Source organism: Dermacentor silvarum, chromosome 8 (assembly GCF_013339745.2).
Source record: "Dermacentor silvarum isolate Dsil-2018 chromosome 8, BIME_Dsil_1.4, whole genome shotgun sequence".
Lineage (NCBI taxonomy): Eukaryota > Metazoa > Arthropoda > Arachnida > Ixodida > Ixodidae > Dermacentor > Dermacentor silvarum.
In genome coordinates this window covers 139,062,829-139,076,294 of record NC_051161.1, presented here as the reverse complement: position 1 = coordinate 139,076,294, position 13,466 = coordinate 139,062,829, and the positions used below count along the sequence as shown (strand labels likewise).

The 13,466-nt window shown below is 47.1% G+C and overlaps 1 protein-coding gene across 1 annotated transcript in view; it reads left to right on the top strand.

Moving 5' to 3' along the window:
- The first annotated feature begins 322 nt into the window (after positions 1–322).
- Positions 323–13,466, top strand: part of LOC119462856 (uncharacterized) — a 170,436-nt gene continuing 157,292 nt past the window's right edge. Inside the window, exons 1-2 of the mRNA XM_037724068.2 lie at positions 323–459; positions 3,895–4,052. Of these exons, the coding sequence (XP_037579996.2) occupies positions 367–459; positions 3,895–4,052 (251 nt within the window). The 5' untranslated portion in view covers positions 323–366. The remainder of the gene's footprint in view (positions 460–3,894; positions 4,053–13,466) is intronic.

Sequence of the window (13,466 nt, the reverse complement as noted above, 5' to 3'; positions counted from 1 at the left end):
TGCTTTTTCAAAATGTACAGTTCTTAAATTCCAAACAGAAGTAATAAAACACAGAAATATGAAACAGAATTACAGGAAAGCTGCAAGAGAGAAACACACGTGACGTTCTCACACAGTGTTCATCATTATTTTGTAGAGTAACGTTTGCAACATAATATAAATGGAAGTGCAGCGCAGGAATGTGTGACGTATATTGTAGGTCATTTAGCAACGACATAAAGGTTGACATTGACACGAGTCGTTCCGCTTGACTTGTCATCGTGAATGCAGCAGCAGTGAACTTAAATGGCTAGCATTCCAGTGAGCGCAAAGTAGTATAAATTCAGACCGCATGGTGACGGAACTCTATATGAAGCTGCAGCTACGATGAATCTGGTTGAAAAGAAGCTGCTCGCCATATTCCTGGTATTCGTCGCTCCGGCTACGAGAGCATCATGCGAATATGTCGACATCTTTGAGGTAATGATTTCTGCAGTGCAGACTTACGTTCTGGCGCTTGGGGTACTTAGATATAAGCGTACTGTGCACATTCGTTACCAGACTCTCAGAATATGCAAAGAACTCTTACGTTCAGAGAGTACATATAGGGCATATAAAAAGAGATGTAGGATGACTTAAGCTTGCGTAAGTCGGCATAATTGTATTGATACAGAAATGGAGAGAGAGATAAAACTTTATTGTTTCCATGATGGAGTCGGGGGCGGTGGGGGTTGGGAGACTAACCCCCAGGCCTCCCCTTCCTCAGGCGGCGGCCAGCCCTTGCTTTCTGGCGGCGTCTTCGGCAGTCCGGACGGCCCAGAGCTGCTCTTCTGGGTCCAAGCTGAGCAGCAAGGTCTCCCACTGCTCGGCCGTAGTTATGATGCGTGTAGTGTTAGTGCGCTGGTTGTTGGTGGGTGTAGCTTTCGGGCATGCTCAGATGATGTGATCGAGGCCAGCGCGGGCCTCGCAGGCTTTGCAGAGTAGGGAGTATGCATCGGGGTAAATTCGGTGGTATAGCATGGGGTTTGGGAAAGTTCGCGTCTGAAGTAGTCGCGAAGTGGTGGATTGTGATTTATTCAGTGTTTTGTGTGCTGGGGGGTAGCGTAACCGTTCTCTGCAGTAATGGAGGAGGATTTCTCTGAATGTGACCATGCGGTCGCGCGCGTGACCGCTGATGCAGAGCAGAGGGCTCGTCAGGATCAGATGACGCAGGAGACGGATGACGCGCATGGTGTGCGAGACCTCGGGCGGCATCGTAGGCGGCTTAGTTTCCACTCAGACCCGAACGACCAGGGGCCCAGATGACGTGTACGCGGCGTTGCCTTGAGGCGGGAGTGTCGGAGAGTATTTTCTGTGCTTGGGGTGCTATGAGTCCTCTTGTGTAGTTGCGAATGGCCGTTTTTGAATCAATGATGATGTAGTGTGCATTGGCCCATGCCTCTACAGAAATGGAAGTTTGCATTTCATTTCATTTATTAGGCCCTCAAGGCCTGTGAAGGCTTTACAGAGGGGAGTGGGTTACAGGTAAATTCAAACACAAAATACAACATTAAAATACAATTGGTCAAATAATTCAGTAGGAGTACATTGGGAGTAAGGAAGAAAAGCTATTAGAAAAGGAAGATAAGATATAGAAATACATGAAACCGCATTCTAGTAAGTAATCGTCATCTGCTTATACTTTTGACATTGTCCTATACCCCTTTCTCTCGTAAATAAAATATAATCATTTCCCAGTTGCACTAATTGAAGTTGTTTAGAACTGGAAACTAAACTGAACGTGCACAATCAATAACAATAATCATAATATTCTCTCCAAAATCCTACTGTATGAAAGGCGGTCTATTCCACTGCATCACGAAACTAAAAAGAAAAAGCCCATGCGGGTTTCTCAGAAGGACAGCTTCACTGCGGAAGGAAAATTCATCTCGGTCCGTCATTTAAAGCGGGGCGCAACACTTTACGGGGGCGGTCACTCGAAGCACCGGAACACAGAATACGGCAAACACTTCAGCGAAAGCCCTCGAGGTGGAGGAAAGTTCTTCAAAAGGGAAAAAAATGTAAACCACCAAAGCGCAGCACGAGTATTGTTTCTTAACTTTTCTGCATCTTGGTGTCTTCCGCAGAAATTATTTGCCAAATATTGCCGCAGTTGCACACGTGCACTCTTACGTGCCACTTTTTTCTAGCAAAGCTGAAATTTAAAGTCTGGTGGAGTACATCGTCTAAAGATTTCCTTTTCGGTTAATAAATCCCCTAAGAAGCCAAGAGCGAGTACGTTGCTGGGTTTTAACACTTTTAACCCCTTTACGGTAACGCCACTATTACGCATCGTGCATACTCCCTTATCATACACTGTAAAGTAATCACAAAAAATCAGCCAACCGTCAGTGTCCCAAAATCGTGGAATGTGGTGTGCTACGTTCGGGAGCGAGCTCGAATATAAAAAAAGGAAGACATTTATTAAAGCCGAAGAAAATTCCGAAGCAGTCTGGGGAAAAGCTGCAGAAATAATTCTAAGGTTATAAAGAAATATCATCTTTACAACTGCCAGATGACACTATTCTATAGGCCCAGATAATGAACAAGAGAACTCTAAGCAGCTGCAAACGCCGGAACTGTAGGAACTCATAAGCTCAGAAAAGAAGCAAGCCTCCGCAATCTTAGGTATTAAAAGTACGACACAACATAAAAATTTCGAAGAGCAAACAGTTGAAGCTCGGTTTAACAAAGTGATGACAACGCTCGAATTATTTGGTTAAGTCGGCAAGTTCATAAAATCGCGAAAGGGATTACGTTACCATTTTAGATTTAGAAATCTAAAATGGTAAATGGTAAAAAATTGCCATTTTAGATTTAGAAATCTAAAATGGTAACGTAGCTACCGCAACAGTGTAATTGCCGCTAACCCACGCCTGCGCGTATGAAGCTTCCGCGAGGGCGGCCCGAATTGCTTTTGCGTGAAGCAATTCGGGCCGCCTTTTCTCCGAGGTTGAGCACTTTCCTTTCCTTCTTGGGAGGTTCAATGTCTGGGCCATGCTGGCCAGGTACACGGTCACGTGAACCTATGACAGGCTGCCGATATGCTAAAACACGGCAGAACGGATACAGTGATTATGCGAGCAGGCTGAGCAAGAAAGTTGCGAGGAGCCGATCACTGCCATCTGTCATATAAACAATGACATAACGAAAGGAACCACCGCCGCCCCAAGTGCCATCTGGTACGTAAGAGTGCTACAGACTGCTGAGTCCTTTGTTACCTGTTTGTGCATGGCGTGCAGCCTCATCAAAATAAAGCTTGGGCCAGTGACTAGGGCACCTAGTTGTTTTACAGCGATAAAATTAATGTGCACGCTCGAAGAAAGACCCGTCTGTGTCACCATTGGAAAGAAGTCACCGCGTTTTTACTCATTTATTTCAGAAAAACATCGTTAAATCGTGTTTTGTGGCCAAGTTAGTTTCATTAATTTGGGTTGACGACAACATTGAACCCTATGGGTACCTGCCGGAAAATATAAATTTCTTCGTTAGACGGGGAACTTCGTAAAATGGTGTTTCAGTAGATCGAGGTTTAACTTCATACCAATTAACCTGACTAAACTTTCAAAACTGGTCAACAAGTGGAATACAAGTTGCATTCCAAGTTGTAAGTTTTGAGATATCCAGAAAGCCGTAAAATAATCCAAACAGAAAATAAGCAAAAATGATATTTTACCATAGTCTTTCCACTAAAAGCAACCATGCATATTTTACAAAGTACACAAAATAAAAGTACCAATGATCATGATTCATCATAACTGAGTCAATTTCTTTCCCTCTTAACATTGTTTTACTATCTGCACACAGCCATATTTTCATGCATTAGTCTTTTACCTTTCATACTTTTCGTGACATAAGGTTGCTCTTCCTGTGCAGGTGATTGGAGGTTTGCCACATGTAAGAGCAATTTATACTTTTCCCGCTGAGGAAGCAGGTGACCAGATGTGCATGCGTGCGAATTTGACAACATTCAACCCCTATGCTGGTAAAGCTTCATACTTTTGGTCCTGGATAGATGACACAGGAAATAACAAGTAAGACACCCATGATATTCCGTTTTTTCATGTGGCTTTTCTATTTTACACTTTATTAATAGGGCAAGTGCTGCGGCTACGGCAGAAGAATGTTTAGTGTGAAAGTTGCCTGATCATTCCTTCATGTCGTCACTGAACATATATGTCCCTACAATGCAAACATCGTACTCATTACAATTTAGGGTGGATATTTTGTCACAGTGTTTGTCGCCTTAGGGGATACACTTAATTTCTGAGCGACTGTAAGGCGGAGTCACTGCTGTCAGTGTCCAGATGGCGGGACTGTCAGAGCCCCGCTCGGGAGTCGTGGTTCTGACCTCAGTTGACCGGACTCGACTTCTTTTACGAGATCTGCCAGCAGTGGTCGTAGTACAGAATAATATGGCAGAGCATGCCCCGCTCCCTAAGCGGCAAGCAATGGCCCGCCGGGTGTTGGAGCGGCATATGTGAGAGAGTAATATCGAAGTAGGTTCGATGGAGGAGCAACACACAGTGAAATTCCCCCACAACACTCTTTTGTGTGGGAAATGCTCCTTCGTTACTGGAGGAAAAAATTGTATGGAAGACGAAGCCACAAAATGTTGAAGGCTCTTGTGCTCAGGTGACTCCCTCCCATGCAGAGACGGTGCGCACTTGATTGCCGACTCGCTGCTGCTGAAGGAGGCCGACAACGGTTTGCTGTGGAGTCCTTACGATTAAGAGTGGAGTACCCCATATGTTTTTTTTTGAGAATTGTTCGTTGTAAGATTTAAAATTTATAACACATCGCAGTCTGACAGTTCGTTATAACAAACTTGGAACCCAAGCCTATCTCAGCGTGCTTCAAATAACGATAGCCGGAAGCCCTACAGTTCATCCTCTGCGACGTATCGAAACGCACTCGCGTCCGCGTCTGCCTAACCAGTCGGCCTCGTCCCACTCTGCGAGGAACGTGTTAAGATGAGGCCACACATGGCAAGCCTCGACAAAACAACCAGCTCCACATTTTACCATAATGCGTAGCTTTGTAAAATGGGCCGCAATGCTGAGGAGGCCATTTCCAGGACCAGCGTATTACCTGTTGTTCAGTAAGGTGTGCTTTTATGGTGTGCCTTTGCCCAGCGGCACACAGCAGACGTTGCGTAGCAGGTGAAGCAAGATTGGGTGTGACGAAGAAGAGGGCGTTTTATGTGTATAAATAGAACATGACGTCCTTGCTATAGATTGTAACAATTGCGTTATATCAATACTTTGGAGTACTCGTCGAGAGTATCCTGTGTTGTAAACAGGAGTATGTTCACCATTTAAGGATTATGTTCATCGACGAAACGAAAGACCGTGTGGGTAGTGACAGCACGACAACACTTTTTCAACGCGTTCTGCCTGACGGTGCATGGACCATTCTTCGTTCTGTCACGGAACGAACATTGCTGTCTGGTGGCCGAATGCAGGTGGCAGTATTTCTAATCGAGTCCGCATGAGCTGAAAGCAGTAGACGCGATTGCCGATATGTTTCGCAAATAACTTTGTGAAGAAGTTGCAGTGACGACAGTTCTCACAAGCATATGCCCAGCTATATGCGACGGAAACAACGGCTGTAAAGGAATGACTTTAATATAACCAAAGCGCCATTTTAAACAGGGAGTCTAACGTTGATGGCCAGAATCAAGGTGATCTTGTTTGCTGTTGGCTGGAGAAAGTAAGACTGTATTTTGTATTCCGCCTAACTACAGAAATAGTTATTATCAACCATTAAGTACTGAAATATAATGATCCAGTGCAAAATTGTCAATCAGAAAATTGAAGGCTATCATGAAAAATACCGGATTCATCATTGTGCCGCTCAATACGTGCAAGAAAATGTTTTTGTTTTCAAGTGACAAATCAAACCCACAAAACAAAAAAAATACCGCGTGGGTATAGTAGCGTGGTACTTTAGAGGGTCGATACGCAGTTGGAAGTGCTACATAAACCAGGCTACAAAATAATAAACATGCGTTTGAAAAATGAACATTTTCATCACATCAACTGTGAACATTGCTTACACGAGAAACATATAATGCAAGAGAATAAAGAGAATATATAAACAAGGAAAACAAGAAAGGCATGCTTAATTAAAGGAAACACGGGGAATGCGGGAGATGGAAATTCAAGACGATGAGCAACATGAGAGCAAGATAAGAGCAGCAGCCAAAGACAAGTCCACTTCACTCTAAAAACAATGCGAGTTCCGGGAACTCACTTTGACGGAGTATCTGCGTGTCCCATATTTCACTTCCTTTTCAGGAGAAAAACGCCTCCATCTCAGAGAGAGTACAGCAACTCCCCCGGACAGAGTATTAGTACTCCTCCTACTCTTCCAGAGTACGAAAACTCCACCCCACAAGAGTAGTAGTTTTACTCCCCCCAAACCGAGCGTTTCTATTCCCTCGGAGTGCTTGTACTCCACCGCGCAAGAGTATCAGTACTCCCCCGAACCGAATGCTAGTACTGCCCCAAACAGAGTGCTTGTACTCCTTCAGATGGAGTGCCGGTACTCCTCCCAGTTGTGTGAAAGTACTAGCGATGTAGTGTCATAGGTCACATCAGAGGCTATTCACAACACTTACATGTCGAGGATATTTGATTCCTTCATAAGCAGCTCCTGCACTTGTGCTTGGTGAATAGGATTTGATGTTTAGTCCTCGAGTCACTCGAGTGAAACATCTTTTTCTTAAAAGGTCACAATTTTTATTGATGAAACAGTCACGAGACAAACGGAGTAAAATTTCGAAAAACGCACTGATGCACACATAAAATCTGAGTACAAAGATGTTCCGTGAACTTTACAACAATCTTGCAATACATAAACATTTTCTCTAACATTTCATCGCTAATGCAGTGAGAAATATTCTTTATTTTCACTTGGCAGCATTAAAAAACAGAGTATACAATGGAAAATCAAACAAAGAACAGACATGCGCAAACTGGCAAGTATTGGCACTACAATTGAAGAGAAAGATGCACCACATTACTGGCCAGAAAGCGCATTTCAAGCGCGAAACTCGTGTACTTATATCCGTAGGCTACCAGATGAGCTGCTAATCATGCAGGCTGGTGAAGTAATATGTGCAAGGAAGAGTACAGTATATTTAGAAATCTTTTGTATATTTTCATGTAACGCATAGTCTAGTGTCGGTTATAATATTTCACACAGTTATTCATGTATAGGCTGCACCCGATTTTGTCTAAACGCGCATCTTGCCGTGGCTGTCCAGCACTATCTCCACCGGGTGTCAACGCGGTACAGTGGCGTATCATAGCTCCTATTCGGTTGGATCCAAAGCTGATACTATTTTGGCAGAAAGCTCGACTTCACTGTTGGCGTCCTCATGAAAGTAATTTCCTGGTGCTGTTCGGGGTCGTGCCATCGCGCTTTCTCACGTACTGTATTTCGTAGACGGTCAGAGCGCTGTGGCAATAGCTATTGCCACAGCGCACTGAGGCATTTCACAACTGATGTGGTATCCTTGTTGTCTATTGTATATATTTTTTCTCATAAGACATCACGCGATAGTTTGTTAATTTCGTACAGATACATGTTCTAATGATCTCATACTGGGAAGTGGGGATTATTGCTTGTAAAACAATAATATTTTCCGTTTCATTATTTTCACACATATGTCATGATTCGAACTACCTTCAGTGAACTTTTGCCACAATTTAAGATGTTTCGCTGCTTCATTTTGCCATCGGTATGTAATAGACTGATGAAGTAGCATTAATTTCACATCCTCTTGTTCTTTTGAATTATTTAAACTTGAAGCTCTCTTGTATGCTTAAATGTCTGGGCCCGAATTCACGTAAACGTCTTACGCTAGATCGTTTCATAAGAACTTTAGCCACTCCAGATGCCAGACATACCATTAGCGAAGGCGGCCAGCCAATGGCAAAGCGAATTTACGAAAGAAAAGCTTTGCGAACCTGGCCCCTGATGCTTATTTTTATAACAGCGAAAAAAAGGATTGAGAAAGGCAGAAATGAGAGGAACATGCTGCCGATTGTCAACAGGCAAACATAGTTGTGCTGCTACCACTCTTAATAGCTCACATGCTAATTATTGGCAGGGGCGGATCCAACTTGTGCTCAAAGATGATGATGATGATGATGATACTAGCCGTTCCTATTTACCGAAATTCACCTATTTCTGCTCACGATAAACTCTCCTCTTACATGGCTAGTGCAACACCTGTAGCGAAGGCAGTTATCAGTTTCTTCAAATACACAGGAAAAGGACGTTGCCCAACGCAGCCATGCGCTTGGCGGCTGTGCCTGATAATTTGCACAGCCGCCTGATAATTCTGATAATTTATCAGACTTATGCGAGGACACAAGTCTCTAAGTTTAGTTGGCTTCATGTTCCTGAAACATGAATGAAAATAAATGGGCGGCTTAAGGGCACAAGTATGTGTACTTGAAAAGCGTGGCACAGAATGGAGGAAGAGGTCAGGAGAGTTGGCAATCAAGTACAGGGTAATTGAAACTGTAAATAGACAACCAGGAGTCATCAGAAATAAAGTGGGATAAACAGAGTCAGTTAATTGGATGTTAATTGGAGAAGAAAGAAATTACAAGGGAAAATCTGTGCGATAACACAGACGGCAGGGACCTTGATATTTGAGGCTCGAGCCGGTTAGCCTAAGGACAAAAAGATGCCAGAGCAAATATTCGGAACTAGATTAGGCATGTGGACGCTGCATCCAAAATCCGGAGACCAACCAGCACATCCTAATGGAATGTGAAGGGACCCAGTGAGAACCGCAGGCAACGTACACCTCCCAGAAGCGCTTGGGTTTTAAGTGGACGGGAACCGTCGACCGGTCAGCAGTCGAGATAAGCAAGAGGAGTTTAGAATACTGGTGAAAAAAAAAAAGAAATTGATGCGAGCGGATCTCTAGCAGTTATAGGTAGCGCTTCAAGGTAGATCTTGAAGGGGGGAAAAGATTAAGGATATGTATACAAAAATGCTAGACATAAAAATTACCAGCCCTTCCCCTGTCGAGAAAATGGGGGTAAGTGAAGCTTGTAGCAAGACGACGCTGTCGCAGGCGTCTCGCTTCGTTTGCCCTAAACTCAGGGTTTGCGGCTCTTCGCTGACGTTTCGCTTGGGCTTCGGAAACGCTCACGCTAGAATCGGACGACAAGCTTCCATAGGGCGGTAAGCGCACCTTGTGCGCTTACCACCCTATCATTGCCAGCTGAATCCGATAGAGCTCGCATGGGGTGGCGTCAAAGGTTTCGTGGCCAGGGGAAACTAGATATTCAAAATGCAAAACCACCCTGAGTGGACCGATACTGAGTCCACACAATATCGGCCTCCGCCCGTGTTAGTGTTTTCGATTAGCTTCATGATATCAGCCTTTACCACGTCCTGGCCATACTCAATAATACCCTTTGCAGAAAGGCAGTCCGATATTTCTTTTTTGAGGTTGCTCATTCGCGGCACCTTATCCTGCTTCACGGAGTAAGAAGGTGCATTTTCCATAACTATAACACTTCCAAGAGGCAGAAGAGGCAGAAATTTCTCAGTGAAGCACTTTGATTAGTGCATTCACTTCGTCTTCTCATAACAATCGCGTGAGCTTTTCTTTGCGCGAGACACTTCCCCTGCACCTTTAACAAAGCCATTTTCATTGCCGCACTCGCCTTTGCCACTAAGGTTTTGGACGCCCGTCGACACACCGGATCGACGCGCCTTATGCAGGGTATCCACGGTTTCGTCAACCCACACTTGTACTGCTCGTGTAGCTGGCGTTGACCCACATGCAAAAAATCTGCCTACCTTGGTGTCTTAACTCCGCAATCTTGCGATGGTAGCGGCGGCGAGATTGCACAATATGCGTTGCTTCGATGATCAGTGCGTTCTGAGACCGCTTCTTGTATCGGAAGCCAAGCTTCTTCAAGATCCTGTGCATAGTTGATATCGATACGTATGACAACTCGCTCTCCCCTTCCAAGTGGCGCACAAGCTTGGCGACAGTGGGGATCTCGTTTCTGCGAAAAAAGTCACAGTTCAGCGCGGCACACGCAGCACAGTCACAGCGTAATTAAGCTGGTGGAGCGGCTCAAGAGTAGCTCCAATTTGGGCACCACGCACAACAGGGTCTTCGCGGCAGTCTGTTCGCCTCGTTTTGACGAGAACGATCTGAACTGTACGCCTGGCGTCGACGGCGAGCTCCGGCTTGTAAGGCTCTCTGCACAGCAGTCTGCTGAGCCCGATCAAGCCTTACAACTGCAACTTACATGTCGGGCACGCTGCGTTTACTGACACCTTAACTAGATGGCGCCACCATACTGGCGGAGGTTCGGGAGCTCGGGATCACGTTGGCTTGCGCGCCTCGTCTGAATGGCATCTCGTCGTCTGTGCACTGCGCACGCTGCGCTTGCAGGTGGTACCACCATACTGGCGGAGGCTCGGGTCGTCTGCCCCTGCGCGCTTGCCTTATAAGGCATTTTTCCGCTGCCCGATAGCAAGCTCTTTCGTGGCTCAGATGGTAGAGTATCTGGCTCCTCACACAGAGGGCGCGGGTTCGATCCCGGCGGGAATTGGGTACTTTTTTCGCATTTCCGGCAATAGCGGTTATGGCGCCGTACAACGTCGGCGGCGGCATTATCGTGAACTGAAACGGCTATTGCAATGAGCCCATAACAGCTTACGCTGTAAAGTGCTGTGGCACGATCCTTGGTCCAGCTTCTTCTTGCGCTGATGACCTCTTCCGCCAAAACGCTTCTTCTGTGGCCCGCCTTTTCTTCCTCCGACACCCTACTCGTACAGCGTCCGCTCACTCACATCTGTGAGTTGGACCATCATCTTGACCCGAAAACTCATGCTGCCTCCTTCCACACTCTCGTTGCAAAGCGATTCTGAGACATTTAAAGATAACGTGTTCACGTCTTTCGCGAAACATTGCACTTAGGAAGAACGGAGTGCACGAGACGTCACTGCTTCGGCGGACGCCATGTTTGTTAATGACGGCGCACTACTTCACAGGAAGCCTCTGCTTTGTCTTTTTCCATTTCCTTCCTACGTTCGTTTAACTGTACGCAAAAAAGCTCTCAGTACTTTGTGAACAATTGGCTGCAAATTATTCCTGAACCAGTGAATTGACCTCCAGCATACTTTCAACATAATATTCGTATGTGCAAGGTGCTATTTCTTCATTGGTCTTGGCGGAAAGAAAAAAAATACGAGTAGCTTCATACTAGCGGTAAGAAGAATGGGCAACCAGCCATGCTGGCGACCCCACTTAGCTTTATCTCGGTTCGGCCAAGTTTTGCGACTTGGCGTCGAGACTCGGCCACGTTTTGCGCAAGATCACCCTGAATCATCGCCAGCCCAAAGAGCAAGGAACACTCGGTCATTGAAGTATCTGGACGCTTCTTTCTGGACGCTCAAACGCGTTGGCTCGGTTTCGCGGGCTTGCAACTCCGGATCTTATGCGAATCGCAAACGTTTCACCGCCGTTTCGGCGGCGCGATACTCGGGATGGGACCGAAGTCGTCTCACTCGCTCTTGAGTGGCCACGCCTCGGATTTCTTGCCGCACTTCCTCTTCTTTGGGAGTTTCTTCTTCGCGGCGATGTGCTCGGCGCGGAGACGGCGGGGCTTTTGTGTCGCCGTGGCGGCGACGCAAAGCTATATATCCCGTGCGTCGATGCAGTGACGTCACGGCTTAGCTTCGCCTCATGCGCCGCCGCGGCAACCACTCAGCACTGCGCAGTGACGTCGTGTGTCGGCAAAGCTAGGGCGAAGAGATCAGGCGCGCGCGATGACGTCACGGATAACGCAGCTGCGGAGAGCCTCGGCGCAGCTGGGACTGAAGATGTTGCTAGGCTACGCATGGTGGCGTCATCGCCAGGCGGAGGTTCTGCGGCGTACACTCGACGGACTATCCTAGAGTTTAAACAGCTTCGCTAGTTCACAGGTGTAACCTGCCACGGTGGCTCAGTTAGCTAATGCGTTGCGCTGCTGAGCACGAAGTCGCGGGATCGAATCCCGGCAGCGGCAGCCGCAGGTCGATGAAGGCGAAATGTAAAAAGGCCCGTGTGCTTGCGTTGTAGTGCGCGTTAAAGAAGCCATGGGGGGTCAAAATTAATTCGGAGCGCTCCACTAGGGCTTGCCTCATAATCAGAACTGGTTTTGGAACCCACAACACCAGAAAGAAGTTCACAGGAGTATGTGCCATTGCGTTTGGACCCTTTCTGCACTACCTCCAGGATCGGCACACATTTCAGGCATACACCACCGGACTACCTCCAGCTTAAACAGCTTCGCTGTTAAAAAAATGTCGCAGTTTCGCCCGAGGGGGGAAGCATCAATTGCGATTGCAAATTAGTAGAGAGCTATACGGAGTAAGGATAGTGGTTTTATCAGCTGTATAAACTTAGACATGCAGCAGCACCATTAACGCGCAGAACTGCTGTCGACGCCGTCGGTGTTTTGCCCGCGTTCGCACCGAACGCGTGCGGCGTTGCTTACTGTTGCCGGATCCTCTGGGGGTGGCTCGGAGGTCTTCGAAGAGGAGGAGGTGTTTATTATACATAAGGAAGAGACGCTTAATTCTGCAGCCCATAAGGGAGCACGGCGCAGCGTCGTAGGGGATAGGGGGAGTAGGAGGTAAAGAAAAAGAGAAGAGAGATAGTTCAGGGGGCTCGTCCGCACATGGGTAGGCAGCAGAGGCGGCAGGGACCGGCAAGGGCAGGTACGCTCAGCGGTATGCTGCTATCCCACTCGCCTCCACGAGGCTGTGTAGTGCGGGGAGATGGTAGCGGGATGGGAACAGCAGGTTGGTCAGTGAGTCAGCAGGAAGTCCCTGCAGTCTATAGGCTCGGATGACCTTCGAACGTTCCTGTGCTAGGGCTGGACAGGCGCAGAGGAGGTGTTCGAGTGTCTCGGGGTCACCGCATCGTTGGCACGAGGGGGAGGCGCTGCGGCCTTTGGCATGAAGCCTAGCTGCTGTCCATATGCAGCCAGTGGGTCTTCGAAGACATCAGAACGGGACACTCTTCGAGCAGCGTCGGAAGTCTTTACCACCTTCTCGCCTCACAACGTTTTTATATAAATAGGCACTTGGAGCCACAGCTAAACGTCGCCTCCCTTCCCTCCCCCCTCCCCCACGGCCTTTCGCGCGTCGGAACAAGGCGTGTTTGCTCTACATATATGGTGATTGTAAAGGAAGAAAGAGACGCTTAATTCTGCAGCCATTCAGGGAGCACGGCGCAGAACGCTCGCTTGCTCTCCGACGTGCGTTCGCTCCCCGTGTAAGCGCGCGTCCCTCGCGCCCTTTCACTCGCACATACAGCGTCCGGAGCGCGGCGACGATTTCATCGCCATTGACGTCATACAGAACCTCACGGCGACGGCAACGCCGATGGCAGAAATGCGCTTTGGAGTGTC